The sequence below is a fragment of the Chaetodon trifascialis genome, chromosome 23 (genome assembly GCF_039877785.1).
Source record: "Chaetodon trifascialis isolate fChaTrf1 chromosome 23, fChaTrf1.hap1, whole genome shotgun sequence".
NCBI classification, from domain to species: domain Eukaryota; kingdom Metazoa; phylum Chordata; class Actinopteri; order Chaetodontiformes; family Chaetodontidae; genus Chaetodon; species Chaetodon trifascialis.
This window is the reverse complement of record NC_092078.1, coordinates 10,448,625-10,472,803: the sequence shown is the minus strand read 5'-3', so window position 1 is coordinate 10,472,803 and position 24,179 is coordinate 10,448,625. Positions and strand designations below refer to the sequence as shown.

General features: G+C 40.6%; 1 protein-coding gene across 1 annotated transcript in view; it reads right to left on the bottom strand.

The window, feature by feature from the left end:
* The window catches only part of LOC139351284 (receptor-type tyrosine-protein phosphatase delta-like), a 349,795-nt gene that overhangs the window by 35,736 nt on the left and 289,880 nt on the right, over positions 1-24,179 (bottom strand). The window contains exons 13-21 of the mRNA XM_070993096.1: positions 14,444-14,632; positions 12,439-12,456; positions 10,307-10,417; positions 9,075-9,086; positions 5,583-5,852; positions 3,859-4,440; positions 3,293-3,438; positions 2,353-2,497; positions 409-714 (exon numbers count right to left, since the gene is read on the bottom strand). Coding sequence (XP_070849197.1) covers positions 409-714; positions 2,353-2,497; positions 3,293-3,438; positions 3,859-4,440; positions 5,583-5,852; positions 9,075-9,086; positions 10,307-10,417; positions 12,439-12,456; positions 14,444-14,632 — 1,779 coding nt within the window. The remainder of the gene's footprint in view (positions 1-408; positions 715-2,352; positions 2,498-3,292; positions 3,439-3,858; positions 4,441-5,582; positions 5,853-9,074; positions 9,087-10,306; positions 10,418-12,438; positions 12,457-14,443; positions 14,633-24,179) is intronic.

The following is a 24,179-nucleotide window of genomic DNA, read 5'->3' as shown; positions in this document are numbered from 1 at the left end:
ACCTTTTGTTATTCCCACTGTCCAGAACTTGTCCTTTTGCCAAGTTCCTAAAAAAGTGCACTCTATAAAAATGCTGCCGTTCAAAAACACCATTTCAAAAATGACAGTTGGGACGGGAAGTTGGAGGCCTGCAGCTGAAAATGCCATACCATGTGTTGAAATTGAGCAGCGTAAGGAAAAAAAAAAGCCAAAAATAAGGTGCTTTTCGCAAAGTGAGTCACAGTTTGTTGGGTAAAAAAAGTGCAAAGTCCAAAATAGGGCTGAAAGTATCATGTGGCGACAGTCATATTAGAAGCAGGCAGAGGGGGTAGAGAAGAAGAGGGAATTGTAGATACGCTTGTTAGTATTTGTCGGGGTAGGTTAAGAGGGGTAGACTGGATTTGCAGCTTTGTTTTAGCGAACACATACCATCCTCCTCTGTGCGGATGAGCTGCGGCAGGCTTTCTGGTCCTGCTCCAACATCTGTATGGGCAGTGACCGTCACATGGTACTCTGTCCATTTTTCCAAGTTTTCCAAAAGGTAGTGGGAACTTTCCGGAGGTATGCTGGAGATTTGATGCATAGTTGTGTCCTCCCCTTCAGTCGCCGTGTATTGGATGGTGTATTGCGTGATGATCCCATTTTGTAATCCCAGTGGGGGTGGCTGCCAACTTACCAGGATGCTGGTGGAGCTGGAGCTATAGCACTTGACTTCCTGAGGTGGGCCCGAGGGTTCTGGTTGGTGGGTTGGATTTTGTGCAGGTGCAGCATTTTTTTTTGTTTGATCAGGCCGTTCATTGAGTTGGATTTTTGTTTGGAAGGAGTTTCAGGTTTTGTTTTGATCGGGTGATGATGGTAGAATTGACCAAACAAAGGAAAAGAAAGAAGAGGAAAAATAAAATGACATAAAATGAGGAAAAAAATCACAAGGACTTTTGTGGGTCAATGAAAAGTATTTTAAAGTAATGAAACATCACAAATAAAGACAAAACAAAAGGCAAAGACCAACACAAAAGTGTACACACTGATGATGAATGGAAGGTGTTATTTGGAAAAAGGACAGCTTCAACATATGTAACCTACCTTTGTCATGAAAAAAATAATTATAAAAACAAAGGGTAACAAAAATAATATATCCTAAAATACCACTTCTTTGAACCTTTAACTCTAAAATGAAAACCTAAATTCATTGAAAGTACTCCAGAAATAAATTACAATAAGCCATTCCAAAATAAATGTAATAACTAAGACAAATTTGGCAAGCAGTTACCATCAATCCAAAAACATAAAGGTTGATGCTTTCTAGTTTAAAATAGAAAAATGTTGTATTTGTCACCAACCTTTCCGAAGCCTGTTGGTTTGTGGTAAAAGCCTGATTGTACAACAGAGAACTTCCCAAGGAGACATGACTGATTTATTAGATTCTGATAACATTGGCATGCACTTTGAATTGAATCATCATTTACCTCAGAGCATACATCTGGGCAGAGTGTGAACTTCTGTGCTTTCATACCCACCTGATCTCTGCCCTTGTCTTTTAGAGACCTCAGAGTTATGTTGGATTTGCAAAGTCAAATACAGCAGGTCAGTGTTTTTTTGAATTCCCAAACACGTTAAATTGCACTGGATTTGATTGAATTTAGGAACAAACATCAGACTCCAATTTGTCATTTTTTGACCTATATCATAAATCTGAGGTCTATGGGTGGAAATGTCCCTAACTACAGAGACAATACTTGCTTTGAGCTTTCTATGATATCATTACTTCACAACTGTGCTGATTCTAATTTGAGTATAAATGGGAAAATCCCTTTGTGTTTCTGAGAAGTAGTTCTTGGCAGCGTAGCTACATAGAAAGCTCAGTCTCAAAAATCTTCTATTCTCTTATTCTTGGCCGACATGCAATGTCAAGAGACAAGGCTTCCTAAAATGCCCTTTCACTTATAAAAAAAATGGATGGGTCACGCATATGTGGGCATTCATATGAATAATTCATGGCTTTCTCATTCATTTAAGGAAAGACTGTTTTTGCACAACAAAGGTGGAGAGGGGAAGTTTTCGTAACCTTGTCTCCTGACTTCACAGGAAAGCCTCGGGTACGCTGTCCATGCAACCTTTTCAAAATGAATACTGCATGGTCAGGTGGACTTCTGAGCACTTATTTACTATTTCAAATGTTTACATATTTTCAAATGCATGAACCCTCAAAAGAAAAAAAAAAAAAAATCGGATTCGCTTTATCTGTGCTCAGGACCTTCCTGACATTTTTGTCATTTTTCGGATTCTGCAGCACACGTGAAATTTGGAATGCATTTGAAAATGTGTTCCCTTCCCAAATAGTTTAGACTCTGTCAGATAAGGAAGAAGACCTACGTGTCTGTGGAGTTTCTGCCGAGATCTCATTGGTGTAAGCTCCAACTCCATGTTTACTCCGGGCAGCCAGCCGGAAAGTATAAGTAGTGAAGGGCTTCAAGTCCTTCAGCAGGTATGTTGTTGTCGGCTCAAAGCTGATACGTTTCTGCGGAGAAAGTTTCATATTGTCAGTTTTTAAATAGACAGGGAGTTCCAAATAGTAGACAAATGCTGGCCTTTCTGATATGAAAATAAAATCTGAGGGTATCATCTTCTGCTGTCAGAATGGAAACAAGTTGTTAGTTTATTTAAATGAATGTGACACTCAATTTATCACATTTTATAGTGATTGACACATTCCATTGTAATCCCAATTCTTCTGAAGCTCTTTGTTTGCTGTTGTGTCTGACTAAAATGTCTGGTAGTTAAAAAACAAAAATAGCTTCAACCCTTCACAAAACACATTTGTCATGCCGTATGAACCACTTTTGATTCTGCAAACGTCAGTTATGCACTCAAATAAGATAAATTATGGTATATCTAAACAAAATTATTGATCATTAGGCTGCTCATACTGACTTACCATAAATATTGTTCATATACATTTAAATAACACTGTAAATTATGCTGTCATTGTGTTAGATAAGAAATATACCCATTTCTTTTTTACTGTATTTTTATGTGCAGTATCATGCAGACACATGAAAATGATCCTGCAGGCCTGGGATTATGTTAGTATGTACGATTTATTCATGAGTGGTAAAAAGCTCTTGGTATTAATATGTTGGAGAAGCATAAAAACATGTAGAATTTCATAACACTATATAAAACATAATGCATGATGGCATAACACTGTGTGATGTAGATGTAGTTTGCTCGTAGTATGTGGAGTTTGTCGTTTGTAGTTAGATTTGGTTTGTTATTGCAGACTTTTAAGTGGCCCAAGTCTGGAAATATTTACCTCCTCTTTGTCATCTCTCTTCCTGTACACAAGTTCATATCCTGTGATCTGATTTTCCTGTCCAGTCTGTGCTGGGGCGATCCATGAAAGTAAAATGCTGGTTTCTGATTTGGCTTCTCCTTTGAAGTCGGTCGGCTGGGAGGGAACTGCAATTGGAACGAAGAGATGAATTCATTACTAACTCGCATCGTGTGCTATTCATTATCATTACAGTCACACAAGCACAGATGCCACAGTGTATTTCAGGTGTTGCAGTCAAATTAGTCTGGTGCAGACTGTAAGAAGTAGTACATGGTTACCTCATGCTGAAGACAATCCTCAACATTTTCACAGGAAGTTAGTTAACTTTTCTCATACAAAACTATTTTTTTCCACTTGAGAAAACCAAATGCAGTTTTTGTTGACAGCCTGGAGATTAGTGTGTTTCCAGCTCTGGTGAGCAACTGTAACCCACGAATGAGGACTGGCTTCAGAAATGTTGATGACACTCAAAGTGTAATTGTGGAGTATGGACATCGTTCAACTTTGACTGGATTCTCTAACAATGGGAAAAAAAAGATGCTGACCTCCTGTCTTAGCGATGATTTGAAGGTCTGGAGAAAGAGGTCCATCACCCACTGAGGTGAAGGCCAAAACCTTGATGTAGTAGGTCTTATTGGGGATGAGGCCCTGGATGGTGACAAAGTTAGACCCCCGAACAATCTGCTTCTCCCAGAGGTTGACGTGCTGGCTGGAGTCCATGGTGTAGTAGACTCGATAGCCCATGATCTGCCCGTTCGCCTCCTCTGGCTCATCCCAGTGGATGACAGCTGTGGTGGTGCTCAGCATGTGACCTCTGACCTGTCTTGGCGCCGTGCTGGGCGCCTGCTCAGCTGTTTTGGCCTCGATGCTCTCGCTTGGTGGCCCCCGCCCGATGTTGTTCACTGCCACCACCCGAAACTCGTAGTCCGAGTACGGGCTGAGGCCTCCCACACTGTACCGAGTCGTGGCTACCCCATCAATCTCCTTGTACAAGTCCTCTGAGTACTTGGACTTATGTTGAATGATGTAGTAGGACACTGGTTCAGGATTGCCAGAGTCCCAAGTCAATGTTATGCTGGTGGCTGTGCGCTCTGTCACCACAGGAATGCCAGGAGCTTTGGGTAATGCTGTGATGAGAATAACACATAAATATGTATTTATTTAACAAAAATACAAAATATCCAGCAAACATTACAAAGTTATACCTCTGTGGAGTCATTTTATGTTATAGGCCACAGAGCCTTTACTTTAATTTTTAGATGGCTGAATTACATTGATTACATCCATTTACCACCCCACTGCACTTAGTGCTGATGACTTTCAGTATGTCTGGAGTCATAAGAGTGCATTCTATTGAGTGGGTGCATAGTCTCAGTATTATTTCGCTTTTCCAGCTTACATTTGTTAAAACAAAACAAAAAGTTCCATATTGACTAATGTGTGAGATTAAAGGCTTGCATACCCCCTGTTCAGCATCTGAGATTTCTGTTGTCGTTAATCTCAGATTTCCCAGTGTTTATCACTTTAATAATTTAACAGGTAAATTTATTGCTTTAATTTCCCGCACCGTGGCACATGGCAAAAGATTTCAGGGCTATATATTGTCTTTATATGCCATCTGAAGTATGCTTCTGGGGAAGCTTGCCGCCACACTGTTATATTGTGACTAATATCTCTGTGTTATGTCTATGAAAAACAAAGCCGAGTGTGTGTACGTGAGCCTGTCCCCTGTGTGCACGTGAACACGGCGACACCAATCTGGGATATCTTTCTGGTACGCTGAAGTGTAGATATGATTGTACTCAGATAAGTACCATACCTACAGAGGACACCAAACAATACTCACTACGTTTCACACCCCTCTCACGCTGCCTCCTCCCCACCTCTTGCTAACAGAAATGGTGAGCTTGTGGCTTTGTGGCTCTCCAGCTGAGAGATAAGCACTTCACTATATTCTCAATCTGGCATCTAATGCACGGAGGCTGGTGCCAGGGCTTGTCGAAAGCTTTAAGGAATCCTCCACAGATGACTTATCGTGGCAGGGAGGGGTAAATAACTTTCTTTAAAGCACTGCCAGGAGTTTCTGCTTGGATAGTTTACGAACATAAACTAGCTGCAAACTGATGTATATAATTTTAACTGCATGCAGAATTTCAAACATTTTGAGAAAATTGCAGTAAGTAAAATATGATGAAGTCCAACTCTGGCCTTATGTTGAAGCATGCTGCTGAAATTTCAGCCTTTAATTATAAATAAGGAGCAGCTTTACCTTTCACCGTTATCTGCGCCACAGCCTCTATCACCCCCAGGGTTGACATTGCCACACAGGTGTAGTTGGCTGACTGCCGGACGTCTGTAAGCTCCAAGACGTTCCGTCCAATGGGCATGTCGTCCTCTGGTGTCAGATCTTCAGCACCCAGCATCCACTTGACATATGGCATGGGAGAGCCCACTGCCACACATGTGATATTGACACTGCCGCCTGGCATGATCTCGTTGTCTGTAGGTGGTATGGAGAATCGCGGTGGCACCCGGCGTACTGAAAAAAAAAAAACATGGTGTGAAAACCCAGCAGAAAATGAAACAACTGAATTCCTTTTGTAGAAAAATGTTCTGAATTCTCTTCAAATGTTGCCAAAAGCAAAGTGTCTGATCGTTTAGCACGTATGCATTATATAACAAGAACATTAGCAGAATTGTAGCGGTTTAATTGTAGCATAAAAAATGAAATCTGTTTCCAGAGGGATAATTCATGATTGTTTGATGAAGGTTAAGAAAACACATTTAAACGCATTTGATCCAAGACTTAACAGATTTAAATGGTGAATGGGTTAACACCAACATGAGTGCCATGCACGAGAATACTTCATCACCATCGGTACAGATATACAGAAATGCACAAAGTGCCGGAGGGTCGACAGCAATCCACAGTTGTATGCAAAGACACAACTTTTAGGCTGCGCACTTCCAGCTGATGTGAGATAATGTGCCACATCACATTCTCACATCACACAAACAGATAATACTCCAGAGAATTTGCAAACACATCAGAAGGGGTGGGGGGTGGTGTTTTTCTTTGCTTTTCAGGCTCAGTCCAAAGTAGAAAACCAGGGCTGTCAAATGTGATGCATCCACATTTTGGATCAACTTAAGAAGGACGGTTACTGTCTGCAAGTTTCCTGTCCGGCCTTTTGACACTTTGGCTTCGAGATAGATATACACTCATAAGCCTACACTACACTTCTGCGTTACCTTTTATGAATATGCAAGAGAAGAAGCCTGCTATGCTTTGTGCTAACCTATCTTTAATATAAACAATGCCATAAAAAGGGATGAGAAAGGTGAACTTTTACGAGTGGCTTTCGACTTTATAACTCTGCTGCACGGCTCAGAGGATAAAAGTCATTAACCATACAGTACTTTCTTTATGCTGATGCATTCAGTGATGAATGAGAGGTCTTTAGCTTATCACAAGAGGGCCAATTATTGTAAGCGCTTAAAGCACTAATGTGTCTGGCCAGACTATATTCTGTGATTGCACAAATCAGTCCACAGCAGTGAAAGAATCAAAATCAAGAACATTAACTGATGCTAATTAAAATTATTATACAGCAGGTCTCTGAGTGCAGTTTAAGATGAAGGGCTGAGAGAGGTTATGCAGATTGAAAGTTGAAATTCAACTTTCACTTTGCCTTGGAAACATGTGTGACATGCCAAGGACTTCTGGTGAAGTCATGCGTCTTATAAGAGAGATAAAATGCTGCGAGACAGACGCATCTGCAGGAAACGGTGATAAAAGCTAAGCTAACAACAATTAGGCATGTGGAACACTTATTTCTTTCTGCTGAGTCTGAGGCTAACCAGAACTTTTCTTATATTTCTTGAGTGTTTTTCATGTAATTTCAAAATATAATCAAGTGTGATTTTGTTTTTGAATAATCACGATTAACTGCAGCAGTGTTTATTCATGTGGATTTAAAAATTCATATCATTTGACAGCCCTAGTGGATACATGTTCAAAAAACAAATATTGTCAAAAAAGAAAAAAAAAAAAACAGGCTAAAAATTCAAAGAAAACGTTAGACTTTTTAAGTGAACAGAAACGTATGACATCCATATGACGGCTTCGAGGCCTTTTGGAGGGGAGCGAGAGTCTGTCATGCATACAAGACGGAGACGTGACTCTGTAGGGCAACCATGGAAGGGAGTCGAGGGAAGAGGGCTGCAGGGGTAAAATAAGTAGTAACAGGGTCAGAAGGAGGCCGTGGTATCACACAGTGTAAATAGAAGGGTTAGTCTGACAGTGTTACATTGCTGTAAATGTGGCTAGCACAAACTAAGGGTCCTGGGAGAACTAAGAAACACTAAGAGGAGAAGGCAACAACGTCTAAGCAGGTTTGAATGGTGAGCATACGTAAGTCCAGCTGATGTGGATCACTTAGGGGCTGACACATAAGAGAAACACACAAAGGCTACAGGTGTTATAAAACATCTTAGGAGGATTGAAATTAAAAATGAAGTCAGTGTTCCTGCTCATGGTAGTCAAAGTGCATTACTGTTATCTTGGGCGAGATTAATCATTTAATTCTTGAGCGAACCCTGAAGAAAACCATTAATGAATACGTCACTTTTAAATGTCTGAAAAGTTGTATTTACTGGTCATTAATTGAACCTGCTTTGTAAACAGCCAGCATAGTTGTTCCTGTTATTTGTGAGGGTATTTTGCTATATTTGACAGCAACATCGGCACACGCTTCCTGCTGCCTGCTACTACTTCACAGAGCCCATTCTGTTGAGCAGACCGCAGCTCTCCAGAGAGGAAAACTAGGGGAACTGCTTGCATTATTAAATACTACGTTTCTCTCACTCAATATTTAATTAATATCCAATTGGATCACGCTCCCCACAGACATAATATTATCCTGCTCATTTGAATATCATTACATGTGTCAAGTCATGTGGATAACGCTCTAAATACATCATTCTTTCATGACTTCCTGCACGGAAACATCCTCGTCAGAGGAAGTGTAGAATCTCTGAGGGCAAGGTTGTTTTTACAGCTTGGCGCTTGACTTTAGTGCCAATTACAACAAAGGATGGATTTTGCTTTAACATATTTTTATCTCTGAGAAACTTCAATTCGGGAGAGCACCACAGGGAAAATTTGAGTGTAGTGATGTCTAAATGGCTCTATGGAGAGAAAGATTCAGTGTTCACATGGAGCTGCACTGCATCTATGGAGATCAGCAGCCATTAGTTTCAGGAGCCCATAGAAATCAAAGACATTGCTCCTGCTGGTGTTGTGTGTCACAGTTACTTTTTACACTTTCTTTTTAAATAGAATTTATTTTACGAATAAGACTTCTTTTTTTATTATTTTCATATCCCATGGATTTGCTTTGTTGTTAGTCATAGAAAAAACACAAACAAGCAGGAACACTGACAGGGTAGGGGGTTGGAACAGGGAGTTGGGAAAGGGGATGACTAGCTCAAGCATTTAACAAGTGACCATGCAAATAGACTCTGGAATAGATGCAAATATCATCCCTACCACCCCACCTCAAAGATGCAAACATGCACCACCTGTTAGACAGTCAAGCATTCTGACAAGGACCAGGGGCATTCTCAATGGTAACATGAACATTGAATATGTGACAAAAACAGGAATGATATCGAAAGAGGTTGAAAAAAAAAAATCTCTGTGGCAAATAAATGTACTTCACAGTATTATATTGTGTTCAAAAAGTAAAAACACACCAACCTTCTCGCAGCTCTGAGGGATGTAGGGAATTTGATGCGGAACAAAATGAAATAAGGACAGGAGAAAAACAAGGGAAACACAGAGAGTAAAAAGGCCATGTTTTAGGTGTTCAAACGCTGCTTCACAATTCGAAGGACCTTCTTTCTCAAAGGTGCAGGGAGCCCCTTGTATCTCCCTGGCACCCATATTGCAAAGCAAAAGTATGACCTCTCTTAGCTCAAAACATTTTGATTAAAAAATATCTACTTTAGCAGAAGTTCTGCCCGAGCCATGTGGTCAGCTTACAATTAAAATGAAAGGAATTTGCTTTATTGCATATTATGTTAAATGTTACTTGGGAACTGGGAGGTAATTAGTCATTATAAAAGCTAACCATACGACTGAAGAGCACTGAAATATTTCTGTGAAAATTACAAAAAATTCTACACGAGAATTTCATTAAGACAGTACTTGACAATACTGGTAGAGTAATAGTGGGTTTTGCATGTAAAAGCGAATGAAGCCTTAAATGCTGTGTGCGAGTAAAAGTGAGAAGCAGTAAGAACAGTTGCACAAAACATTTTGATAGCAAAAGAATGAAAACTCACAGCCTCTGTGAAAAGAATATTACTCGAAACTAACCACTGGTCCTACTTCATCTGTGCTTTTCTTCTTGCTTAAATCATTGCTTAAACAGTGTAGCAACAAAAAATGTTGACTATGTTTTTACAAGCTAATTTTACATATAGAGTAGGATAATGAAAACTGTCTATATTGTAAAGTAAAGTAGAGAGATTGAAAGTGTCCTTCCAATGTTGATCAACTGGGAGAAAAAGAAGGCCAGAAAGGATCTTTTCACGGCTGGGGAAAGAGTGGGGACTGATGGAGGAGGGTCATCCTCCCTGCACCACCTCCGGCAGTCAGGTTTGAAAGGCAATTAGTAGATAAACACAGCAAGCAGTCTAGTCATTGGTGTTGGACTCAGGATAATCAACAGAAAGGACCAGAAGCACATAACAGATCAGATACTGTAGGTTCAAATCAGTGCAGGTAAGTCGAGTGCAAAAGACAAAAAAAAAAAAGAAAAAGAGAAAGAACCACAAAATCAAAGACAAAGCATACTTACAATGGCCTAACAGGAATGTGGCCCCTGCAGACTTTAGCGGCTGATTTAAAGATTCCACATGAATTTTAAAGAGAAAGTTGATATGTTTGATAGAAGCATGCCGGCGCTGTTAACACGCGTTTCCTACCTCTGACATATAGGTTTGCTGGGGCAGAGTAGCGGGTTCCATCGTTGTTGGTTGCCACACATTCATACTTCCCCTGGTCAGACTCTTCGCTCTGCTCTATCTGGAGGGCTCCTGGTTGGGAATAGCAAACGGGGTAGCGGAGTATGCTTGGTGAAAATTGTGCCGATCGCAGCGAGTTCACAAGCAAAAATCAAAAGAAAAGAACTTGTTTGACCTCAAAGCTCGAGGCCAACATCAGCCGCCTTCTTTTCTAGTTTTTCCTCTGTCCTTTTAAGCTTCAGTAGTCGGACAGTTTGAGGAAAGTCATAATTAAACAATATCCAATAAACTGCATGAGAGAAATACTACATTCTTGTATCTGCGACTATAAACTCTATGTTTTAAAGTTAATCCCCCATCATTATCACAGCCTGATCCTCTGGCTGAGGCAAAAATGGAGGCTGTGTTATCCTACTATAGGTGAGGGATAGCTGCAAGTGGTAATCATGCAAAACATTGCAATACAAATATATTGTTCCTCTTAACAGGCCTAAAGTAACAACAAGGGAAAAGAAAATAACACATTGTCAACCAAATCCAAAAGAAAAGAAAAGGAAAGGAAAAACAAACACCTATGATATCTTCTGTCTATGATACATTTGCCTTGTGGATGACTTCTTTACAGAAAAAAACTGATTACTTATAAGGTTGTAGGGTCTAAAAAGACACTCATCCTAGCGCCAATGTCAAAAAAATGTCATAATTTCACTTTGAAGAATAGGGCCAAGCCCTTCAATATACAACATGTCACTGGACTGGTCAATATGGGGATGAGTGATACTGCTTCAGGGAAACATGGATCAAACAAAAGAGGTTTACAGTATAAGAAAGCAGCATAACAAGGGAGGACAATTGAAAGAAAGAAATTTAGGTATGAATTTTAGCATATTCAATCACATATCAAGTGTAACATTCACCTAACAGAATAATTTGGGACTTCATCTAGGTGAAGTAACTTTAAAAAAAAATGCAGCCCATACAAAAAATCGAAAAATGCTGCTCATATATGTGGAAAAATGTTAATTGAAGTATTATGTAAGGCAAAACCAACATATAACCCTCTGTAACAAAATTTTTGACATGCAAATCTTGGCAAGAAATGTATGTCGGCACAACTTACAACCTTCTGACAACCCTTAGCTGAAAAATAAAATGCATTTGTATTAGAAGACAAAATTCAAAATATCGGCTTTAGCCGACAAGAAGGTAACCAACCACTGCTTTAGCTTGTGAAAGCTACAAAAGACACCCATAAAAATCCACCAATGGGATCAGCAGTGTGGTGTCACATGACCAAGGGAAAAATGGCTTTATGCATCAACAACTCTCCAGCTTCATGTCACACGGCAAAAATGAGCCAATCAGGTCCTCGCCAGACTCTACTGTTTGCCTTCCCCAAACCCTGAAGAAAAAAAGTCAAAAAGTAAAATAGTCTCCAAACCCAAGAAAAGTAAGAAAAATAGGTGAAAGAGAAAAAAAGCACCGTAGAAACTTTATCAAAAAAGTGGTTGTTTGGGCTTTTTTGTAGAGGTACAGGAGAGGAAAGCAAATAGAAGAAATGGAAAAAAAATAGTTTGCAAAGATAGAAAGAATTCTTTGGGAGAAAAAAGCAGAGGAGAGGCAATGTTGTCTTCAGCATGCCTGCGTGATTCCACAGCATCTGTGCATATTTTTTAGTGCTGAACAAGAACAGCTAAGGGGGAAAAATGCTTGGTTGTTTTAGTTGGACAAAAAGAGGGACACATGATTCGCTATGGCCAAAAAGAAAACAAAAATGAACGGAAAAAATATAGTTTAAAAAAATAATTGTCATTGGATATGCTTATTTGAGCCAGGGCAAGCATATCACAACTGAGCTAAACAGGCTCTTGAAACCAGAATACAAAGGAGTAAATAAAGCATAGACAAAAAGATGGAATACAAATTTAGTCAACAAAACAGGACAAATAAGAAGGAAGGTCCATATGAACGTAATGGGATTTGGTCTTGGTAAACAGGACAAAAATGGAGGTGATTCGAGTGAACGGATGGGTTGACAGCAAGAATGAATTTGTATTATTTTCATTCTGTGAACGTCAGTTCAGCACTCTTACCTCTTATTGGTGTACCACCTGGGTGGATAATATGAATGCAAATAAGATTAGAAAGAAGAAGCATTAGTACGAGTAGATAGAGGCTGGGGGCTTTGGAAGAAGAATCAAATTAGATTTAACAGGGTACGTAAATAAAGGTACTAGAGGAGAAAGAAAGGAGAGAGAGAGAGAGAGAGAGAGAGAGAGAGAGAGAGAATAAGAACTTTTCTGTACTCTACTGGCAGAGAAAGACAGGATTCATCATAGAAAAATCATAGGTCAGAGAGAAGAACTTGTACATTGGTGTACCACGGGGAGGTGCCATTTTGGGAGTGGCAATGGCTTCTGAAGACCATCTACTGAGGGGAAAGACTTTGAGGACTTTGTGTATGAGATTGAGAACAGACATGTTTCAGAAAAAAGCTTGATCCCTTTGCTTGGTCTGAGCTGGTCACCTCCCTAAAAACTCCTGAAATTTCCATTCCTACTGTGCTGGTGTTAAAAGATTAAATAAGTGAGTAAGTGGTGGGTCAGTGAGTGAGTAACAAACATGTGAGGACAGGTCATTGCCCAGGTCAGTATGTGACAACGCTAAGCTAGGCTTTGGTGATTGTAATCTCCAGATACAGGTGAAACTAAAACTGGCAGTGGTAGGACTTGAACACCTTGGGGTGAGGGGGAGAGCGTGTGTGTGTCTGTAGTAGTAACCCTGAAACTAAGCTATCTGTTAGTAAAATGCATGCCATGCATTTTAATAGTTGTTGGAAACATGGAAATTAGTGGGGGGTGATGTGTGCTTTAGAGCTAAGCACTTACCAAAGGATTCTGTAGATTTAAAAATATAGAGAGAAGAAAGACAGCATAAGAATATGATTATATTCTTTAAGTAAGTTTAGTTAACAAGGTTTCGTTAATGCTTTAATAACTCTACGTGAATCAAAGTCGGACATTCGAAATAAGGGTTAATTCTACACAGTTCTGTTGAAAACAAGTCAGCAAGGAAGTAAGGTTAACAAGACGGTTTAACAAAGGACAGCTGTGAAATCTGTGAAGACAGGTGGTCAAACATACAAGACTTCAGATCTGTGTGTCGCCGTTAGCTGGCACAGAAAGCTGCAAGCTATGATTTACGTTAACATTTTTTTTAATAGATTAATCGCTTTGGATTGAGATATTGAAATCAAACTCGTGATATTCAGGTCAATGGGTATATTAGGGTGTGTCACAGGCAAATAAAAGCAAAACTGGCAGCTATACATTAAAGCAGGGGCAGTTACTTCAAAAATCAAGGGGAAGGGAAAAAGCCTTGTGAAGTTTTATGCACTATTGTGGCTGGTTAGTGTCCAGAATTTGACGTTTTTCTTGTCTTTAACCTGAAGAAGGTTCTTCTACAAAGCAAATATTTATCCAGAGGAGGTTTAATGATCCCTCTTTCAAAAGTAAAATTTCAACAAATGCACAAGCACAACGATTAATTTTCTTTTCTGCACGTTTCCCTATTTTAAAATCACGTGTTCTCCTTAGCAGATTCTGAATGAAGCCGAATGTTGAATATTAATCGTTGAAAAAAAAAGGAGAAAGAAAAAAAAGACATAAGAAATGAAGAGAATGGATCCAAAAAAAAAATAAAAAATACTGCACCAATGCAGTGGAAAGGAATTCGACACAAAACAGCAAAGGAATTCATTGTAAAAAGTCACAGCAGTGAGCAATGAGGGCAGAAGTTAGGGCAGAAGCCAGCAAACACAGAGGGGGAACAATCCCAACAGCCCAATGAAAACACTGGAAGACAAAGGGAGACACACATACAGACAACACACACCGGGGCGTACACAGAGTAGAGGACAGGAAATAGTAGAAACAATGCCATTACCTACAAAATGAAAAGCCAAATGAGAAGTTAAATTATGGGAGGAAGAAGAGGATGATAGAACAGAGGAGACAACAGGGGGAGCAGATCAGATAGAGGACAACAGGAAAGAAGACTCCCTGTTTCGTAATTAAGTTTTCAGCAGAGGAAACCTACCTGATCTGAGCTGCTTAATGCGTCCATTGTTGTTAGTGGTGTTGACAGGGAGGAAGTCTTTGAACCAGGAGATGTCAGGGTCGGGGTTGCCGCTGGCGGCACAGAGCATGGTGGCGGTGCGCGTTCGCTCCACCACTTTCAACTGTGGGCCCATGTCTATGGTGGGGAAACCAGGGGGCAGCTGGTCCTCTGGAGACAGGTGGAGAGACATTGTAGCAGAGGTCAGATTCATAGAGTCAGTGGTCCTCCTCAAACTCTGTGCAGAGCACGTGAGGAGGGAGTGCTAGAGGAAATTATAGTGAGAAGGGCTGCAGAGCATCGGAGTGAGTCAAAGATAAAGCAAACAGGAGAGAGGTGATGGGAAATGTCTACAATTTTTGGCTATTTGTAGATGAGAGTGCATCGTGGCAAGTCAAGACAGTAGAGAAGCAAAATAGATGGTGTTTGTTACAATATTGAATCCGTCAATAAGCATCAATTATTTCTCAAGCCATGATATTTAATCACTGCTTTCCCTGCCCATATTTGGTATTGACAAGGACACAGAATGAAAAAAAAGTGAAAACACAACAGCACGGTTGAGGCATCTGCAAGCAGTGTGAGGCTACAGCTCAGAATCACTTAGCCTAGCTTAGCATTAGGACTAGGAGCCTGTCTGCACATACTCAAATCAGCCAAACAGCACCTCTTAAACTCATTTAATTATTAACATGTTATGCCTTTGTTTAATCTGCAAACTAAATAAAAAAAAGATCAATTTGTGGTTTCTAGAGAGGTTATGATGGGGAATACTTCTTAGAGTTTTACACAAATGAGGTGTGAGGTGATAATCAGGGAGGTTAAGTGATGCTGGTCGGTGGATTTTGTTGCCCTTGGACAGAGCCAGGCTCGGTGTTTCCCCCTGTTTCCAGTCTTTATGCTAAGATGACTGCCCAAAATGTAATTCTGTTCTTTTAAAGACAGAAAAAAAGAAACCATAGCAACGCTGGCTAAACATGTATTCAAGCGAGGTGGAGCTTTGAAGTTCTTTGATGATGGCAGGTGGCTGTGTTGTATAAGCTGTCTTGTTCCTGCCTGTGTCTCAGCTTACCGACTAAACAAGGGCGGGCTACATCTTGCTGCTGTTTGAGATGTGAGAAAAGATAATTCGCATTGCTCCGTGCTCTAAACATGTTCTTTTAGCAAAACAAAGAAAATCAAAGCCTAGAGCAGCTTTGTCTGAAGCTCGCCGCTCTGAACGGGAAGTATTTTTGGCTTGCAGCGAGTGATGTTCTTTGAGAGGGCGCAGAGTGGAATATTCCTTACACACCATGAGATCTCCATATGCAAAACATCTGCCTCTCCGCGACGTTAGCTAAGTGTTAATCTGCAAAACAAAACCTGCTCATTCTGAATGCCAATGAGGTTTATGTGCACCTTAAGTTTTCCTTTCCCTGCTGTGATACGGCTAATTAGTGTCTTCCGTTGCTCTCGTAAACGGCACCTTTTTGGAAACACTTTCTTCATTAAATTTTCATGAGGAGACATCAGTCTGGAAACAGCATTGAGATGCCATAGCCTGCACGCAGCCAAACAACAATCATGGCCGCCTTCCAACAATGCTTTTGGGTATCTGGCATGAGAAACCACCTCGATGGATAAATCTTCTCAGAAAGAGACTGTATTACAAATGAGTGACTTCAGACTGAACTGCAAAACTTTCCGATGCAACTCTGTGTCCCTGCCTGAACTGACATGTGTTTTGACAGTGATGGAAGGATATTGTTTGCTGCCTGTTTCATAAACAACCAATCACACAGCAGCATTCTCTTTAGTCTTTCAGATTGGTTAAATGACTTCTAATCCTATATAACGCGTGCTTTCAACACCTGGTCATTTACTTGGCATTTGCACACTGTTAGTTATGCAGGACATCTTGGCCCATGCATCCTTATTTGGTTCATCACTGTAAGTCCTTGACATGATGTGCAAAATATGTTATCTTTATCCATTTCAGCATCCATTAAGGTAATGAGAGATGCTCAGGCTTCACTCTTGTTAAAAGCTCGTAGGTGTCTGGCACTGGGGTACTTGTTTGCACAAAATTGATGTGCTGCTCATTAAAACCTTAACCACTTAGTCAGTTCACCTCAGTTTCACAGGCCGTGTTTACACCTGCCATTAACATGTGTCTTGGGCGATCTGATTGCAAGTGAGCAGTTCTAAGTACATCACTTCACACCTGACACAAGAATGCGTCTCCACATGTGTCTCAAGTGACCACTTGTGGTCGGATCCCACTTCCGGGTTCTATATACAAATAAACGCGTACATCAGTTCAGTTTGCAAAGACCAAATGCGTTGTTGTTTTTAACTGGCGGGAGGCAGATATCCACTTCCTGCGCCTCGTCTGCAGGCCCAAATAAGCTTTGTGGTTTACAACAACACAATAAAAAAAAAAGTGAAAAATTTTACGTTTATTAAAAAGGTGCTAACACGCACTAAATTGTGCACTGTGATCATTCATGTGAGCATTTCCTGTATTTTTTTGCATTTACAATCAAGGCATATTTAAAGAGCGCTCAGATATTCACACTTACAATTGTAATTCTATTTACAACTTAGTGACAAAGTGTATTCTCCAGAGGGAACACAGTGCACGAAGACGCTGCATGAGTAAGAGCAAAAAGTAACAAGGTAAGAAACGTTTGCTTGTATCAACTTATCTTTTCTAAAAGCACCATGTTACCAATCATCAAGGAATGAAGGAATAGTTAATGTGAGAAACTGCGCTTTCAAAGGTGCTCATTCAAATGGAGAGAGACAGGGAGGTGGAGGAAAGGAATTAATTGTACAAGGTAGCTCCTGTCCAAGCTTCCTTCAGCCTGTTCAAGGTCGAACAGACAATTAGTCGATTCTACAGTGAGTCAAAAGTATACCTGATCAAACACAATAGCCAGAAGCAAGCCTAGGCGCATGGATGCGTGTTGAATATAGTAATTGGATATGACAATCCATGCGAACTAAAAAGCAATTCCTGTGAAATTGCAATGTATTCTAAAACAAAGTGCTCAAGAGATCATAATTTAGCTGTCCTTTCAGAAGCCAGGATTGTTCTCGCGCTGCAGTATGCGGTGCCCCAGGTTATTCAGCTCGAAGGAGAAGAGACGGCATGGGACAACATTCATTTTAAATTATAAATGGTGTAGCCTAGGTCAACAAGATTTTCAAAAACGGTATAAAGATAGTATTTACGCTCAGACTAGTGATTAACGACAGTATGACTCACTAGAAATGTGAAAAACATGGATAAATGAGGCTGCCTCAAATGTACAAAGGGCCCTTTCACCAAACCCATCTTCCCTCACCTACAGAGTGCACATATTACACGATGGCAGCCCCTAACTCCAGTGCAGGCAGCTAATATGACTTAAGGCAATGGATTTAAAATTAATGATCTGTTACAAAGGTTTCTGGCCTTTTGAATGCATTCTCGCTTCGCCCAGAAATGCATTTTACAGCTGCCTTGTGCGCTCATCTAGAATGGCCACAAAGTCATGACATCAACCGGGAGGCATCTGAAAAACTTTTCTGGCAGAGAGCACCAGATCAAGATGCAACGACAAAAAGAGAAAGAATAATGAATGAATACTTTGACGTTCTCAAGCTCTGTGCAACTCTAGGCTATACCCTCATTTACTTTACAACAAGAATTGCCTTTGTGACAATAAATAAAGGGGGGGAAATTGAACGCATTTGCTCGCGTGTGCTGTGATTAACAACTCATGTCAACAGAGCTGCTGCAGCATTTTCCTTACAAGGCCAAGAGACCAAAATGAAATCAGATTAATCACTGTTTAATTTGAGCCACGAAATGTTTGCCGTACGTTTTTTGCAGACGTTGGGTTATTGGCAACGTGTTGAAAGTAAAGAATGAAATAATTAATCAACCAGGGGCCAAGCGGCGAGCAGTTTTTCCCAGTCATGACTCCGGAGGTTGGTTTTCGACTTGTGGTTACATAAATTATCCGCAAGGAACTACCTCATTACCACTTCAGGAACTCTGAGCTGCATCCTGTTAAGAGTGGAAATTGGAAAAGTTTGCCTGTTGTGCATTTGTTTCTGAATGTATGTGTTGGGGTTAGTATACAGTGTGTGCTGTATGACTTGAACAAACAGTACCAAGCTATGCTGCACAATTTCTATATATATATATATATATATATATATATATATATATATGTCAAAACTGAAAGGTGAAATTAACCCCCCAGAAAAGGTGGTTTTAGAGATTTCCCCCACTTCTTCGATCTATCGAGCTGAGAACTGCAATCTCAAGGACAGTCTAAGACAAGGGCAGTTTCTGACAGACTTTATGGGTCTTTACAGACCCATACTGTATATTCAACAATGGATCTACACACTAAATGAGATGGACGGGAGAGAAATGCTGAAGTCACCTTCTACAGAAGTGCTGAGCACTGGTGCTTGATATAAAAAGACTCCCAATGACAATTTGCACACATTAGCCACTGCCAGGCTATCAGGCCATATGAGTGTGTGCGGTGCCAAGTATGGGAGGAGTATAAAAAGGACATTGGCTCAAAAAGTACCTCAGTGAGCAGATTTTTGCTGAAGACATAAGGCCACTGGACATAAACTCAACCCATTAGCAGATTATATCTATTGATCACTCCTACAAAATACGAGCGCGAGTGAAGTCACATTTGCCTTGTATGACAACAGCGGCCGTTTCAGTTTCTGAAATGTTGCTCAAGCGCAGCATAAATTCAGCATCATTTGGCATCATACTGCAGTTGCTCCAAATGCACGCGCGCGCACACACACACACTCTGTTCAAAGCAAACTTCTCACCTGCTGTGGTGTAATGGCTTGAGTGACAAACTCAAGTAATATGCTCCTTGTTTGGGCTCTAATTAAATAAGCCTAATTGAGTCTCAACAGATAAAGGTAGCATTCAAACGTGATCCGCTACTGTTTACATGTTTGCTCAGTTCGGGCAACACCAAGGCACTCGTGTGTGTGTGTGTGCGTGCGTGCGTGCGTGCGTGCGTGCGTGCGTGCGTGCGTATGTGCGTGCGTGCGTGCGTGCGTGTGTGCGTGTGTGTGTGTGCCGTCTGAGTTAATGTTTACAAGGTCTTGCAGGACTAATGCAGTGACATTTATGGAGTGGAATTCATTAGAAGGCTAGTGGAACCACAGTCAAACTAGAGCAAGGATTTCTGCTTGAGTTTGATATCTTGTCAGACGTTGACAGCTGTGGGTCACTGTGGCTGCGGAAAACCAAATTAAAAGCATGTTCCTGTCTCCTGTGTCACACCTACAGTATACCTTTCATTGCATACAGTGTTGCCAGTCTTTATTTGGCGCATGTTGGACTGAACACAGAGCACAGGATTTGGTCAAAGCAATTACACAGTGAGTTGGTGTTGCCAGATATTTATAGTCTACTAATATTGCATGTATTGAGAGGTCCAGTGAGTAGGATTTAAGGGGATCTATTGGCAGAATGAGCCCATATTATCTACAGAAGGAGCGGATCCTTTCCACACTGGCTCCAGAGAGCGAGTTTTGCGTTTTCAGCAGCCACCATGAAGAGGTGCTGTATGCCCCTAAATCCCACACACTGGTCCTTTAAGCTTGTGGGTTTATAGCTGGTGGCATGTCTGATATTTAATTTGTAATGATGATTGATATTTACCTAGCATGCTATGACACTGACATGCAATGCAATATTGTAAAATGAGTGACAATCCTCACTGTGTAGTAACACAAAAGCAATAAAATATGCAGAAAATTTAGTGCAAATCTGATTAAGTCAAATTAAGTGAGATGTGGATGCTGTCTTCTGTCACCGAAATCACATTTGGCTCCAAAATTACCCAATAAGTACAAAGGAATTTGAGAAGAAAATAAGCCTTGGTTGCACCGGACTTTCCAAATGAAGCCATAAAAACATAAACCTTCCGGTCACATTCTGGCTTAAATTCTGTGGTTGCTGCACAGGGATTGGATTCAGTCCGACCCTTTTCTTCCCAAGCGGAACAAGACTTTTCACCCCACGGCTGAGGTTATTCTTCAGGGAAAATCCCCGCAGGCCATAATAAGATATATTTGTTGGACGTATTTGAGTGGATACAATCTCCTCAAAGAGGCTGTCACAGGTCACTTGCTGTGGCGGCGTGGTGGAGAAAAGCGTTTGTCAAGACGTATTGTTGTTTAGGAATCCCTCGTCGCCAAAGATGCTGGATTATGGAAGTGTGGGAATTTGGGGCAGATGTCTTCAAGTATGACACTCTTACATTTTACGCTCCTCTTTCCTCTGCCCTAAAGATTATTTTTGCCCGGTTTATGAATCAATCTGATTCTCCCTACCCCTTCCAAGATAAGGCTTCAGCCAGCACAAAAAAGACGAGCCACAAAACATTACCCGTGGAGTGTGACAGCACTGCTTATTTTTCTCAGCAGCCTGCGCCAAAGTCTTTTTTTTTTCCACCACACCATAGCATATAATTTGAAGTTGAGGGACACTGATTAAAGCTCTTTCCACACTCAAAAATCCAAAGGAAGTGAGAAAGAAGATGGGATAATTCAGCAGGGTTAGGCTGCTAATCATGTTAATCATACGGCACTCTTGCTGTTCACAAGGACGCTGTTTGGAACCGTTTCATGGCTTGCTAATGCATTAGGTAGATTGAATTAGGATATGGTGGTTTCTAAACTACCAAAAGGTAATTAATGAGGAAAAGAATTGCATGCACACAGTTTAAGATTAATGATGAAATGCTTGTCGGAGTGCAGTAACGTCAGAGAAAATCAAATCAAATCTCGACACAAACACAGATAAATATTTAACCAAGAGTCTCTTCCTGCAGACATCTGGTCTTTGTGGCATTAACTTTTTTTTATTTTTTGAAAATGAGGTTGTTGATTTGGAACGCATTAACACTGAAACATTGTCCATTATAATTTGTTTACAGTTCTCTAAAAATTTGTTGCAAGCCTAGTTAATACATCCGTTCACAGACGACCTGAATCCTCTTCAACAAAATGTTCTGTTCGGCTCCTGTTCAACTGACGTATTCAATTATTTTTTTTTCCTTTGGCATGGGAGAGGGAACTGTTAATTATGCTTTTGTTTTCACACAAACAAAATTACTCAACCAAACGTAAGAGCTCTTGATTAACAAAGGCAGACAGCAATTCCATTTTGTGCCAATTCTATGACGGCATCTGTTCTATTTTTCTCTTTCCCTCTCTCTAATGTTTCACCACTTTCACCCACGTCGTTGCTGATTTCCTTGCTCTAGTAAGGAGCACTTTTTACAATGTGGTAAAAGGTGTATTTTTTACAATCTAGCACCTAATGATTGACGGGGCCTAAATCTTAGCCCCCCCCACCCCCCACGCTTTATCAGCTACCTGCAGCTTGGTTAAACTCTCAAACTTGGACTCAGACAGAGTTGCTTTACTCAACACTGCATCCGTCATTCTGCCCATAAACTTTTGCAGAGGTCAAACTTGTCCCCACATGAGTTTCTGACCATGGGAATCGGATCGTTTAATATCTTGTCTATGTTCTATCTCTTATATGTTCTTATTTGCACTGTAAACACCAAATATTTGATGATATTTATGTAATTTACTGCTATATTATTTCTATATTTTATATACACAGTACCTCAACGTAGACATGGGTTAGATGCAACACTTTTTGAAAATTCCTGCTGTACACACACCTGGACATTACTGTCAGCATATGGCTATTTCAGCACTGGCTTAGAATCCTTAGAGTAGTTAAGATGCAAGCGATGGCCCTTAACATTAAGGATGCAAACTAACAGTTTAATGGGGAACAGGTCAGACAAGCATGCAGGGTATAAAAGCACACGTGCATTGCTGCTGAGCAAAAGGAAGAAATGAAGGACTAATTTTTCCCGAAATGCCCTCAGAGATTCTAAAGCCTGTATTTATCTCATTGATACATCCCAGTACTGTTTGGCAGATATGTTGTCCAGTTTAAATAAGATTAGGTTTCCCCCTAGAGCTTCCTTTGAGGCAGATTTCCCAAATAAGCCTCCTGGCACCTGCACAAGGTAGATATTGCTTAACTAATCCAATAATGGAAAACAAAATGCTCAGCACTTCTGTCTAATAAGGTACACAGTAGTCTGAATTTCCTTCTTGTGTTGTTTTTTAAGGGTTCACAGACTAGTGAACTCCAAGTCAACCTTCAAAGTGTTTTCCAACATGGCATGTATCTGGACTGATGTGGTTTTTATTATTGCCCAGACTGGAAAAGACTCAAGAGGAGCTCATATGTGAGTGCACGTCCCAATTATATGCCTGGGGCCACAGTTCTTTATGTTCCGAATAGATTAACTACTATGAGAAAATGTTCAGTGACACAGCGTGACTACTTTCCAGTTTAGGTTTACAAATGCGTCCACGCAGGACTTGCAGGTCAGAACGAATCCTGTTGCATCTATCAGAGTGCTGGAGAGTTCACATTTGTTATGAAAGCCCATGATCCATTCCTCGCCCCTGAGGATACAAATGTATGTTTCACTCTTCACAATAACGCCGATGGAGTGGGTAACTTAGAAAGAGGCATGTGTCTGCTGTTCGTGCCAAGGCCCTGTTTTCACATGAGAGAAGTCAGTAATTTATAAACCATCTCATAGATATGAGGGTGGGAGATTTTAGGTTAAAACAGTTGCTGTGTACAGTAGTCTCTGTTATGTTCAAATGAAAACTAAATGGTCTACCCACACTTTCAGAAAAGTAGAACATCAGCAACATTTTTTTTTTTGCAAATGTTCCCCGGTGTACTGTATTTTGTTCAGTGAAAAAATGGGTAATTCAGTGCAGCAGAAATCAGCAGTAAGAGTGCAGCTGGGCTGATGAAAGCATGTTTAGTGTATTAGTTGATTCTACCGGTATAGAGCACGCTAATGAATATTACTGTGAATTTGCCACAGTTGGCTCAAACGGCTAATTCCAATTTACTGTAATAGAGTTTCAAGAGGAACAGGCCCACTCCAACTCAAAGTGGCATTAAGTCTCACTAGCTTGGTTCCTCTAAAAGGTAGTTCAGTAATTTGCTGAGCAAATACAGTCTCTTTGAGAAAACTTCTAAAACCTGAGGGCAGACAACGAGGGACCACCTCGTCTTCACTAAGAATTTATTTTAACCAAGTTGCCTGAAGGGACAAACTAGGAATGGATTGTGAAATACTGTCCAGTGCATTCCTTAAAACTCTGATGATGAACATCGGAACGAAATATAGGAGGAGGAAGGTGAAGGCATAGAAAGCGCCTGTAACCCGAGGTTCATGGCACTCTGTCTCCGTGAAAAATAGCATCCTCTCCTCCTTTGCCCTGCACTGATTGTTTCTTCCATAAATCCCCTTTGAGATTGTATAATTAATTGAATGCTGCTTATTTGTCATTAAAAACCCTCGCCTAATGCCTGAGATTATGAGGAAACCATTGTAGAGTCAATCTATTAATCATCCCCCCCCCCCCCCCGCAACCCCAGAAAAACCTTCACACATGAACAATTCACGCCGTTCCTCATTCTGAATGACATTGGAGAACTAATAGTAAAACTCTGCGTCGACATGCTGGTATAATGCTACAGCATTTCAGAAACTAGCATGACATTTTCTTTTCCGACACTTAGCACACCGCATGCACACCTGCAGTGGGAATAGCTATATTGTTGACGATCATG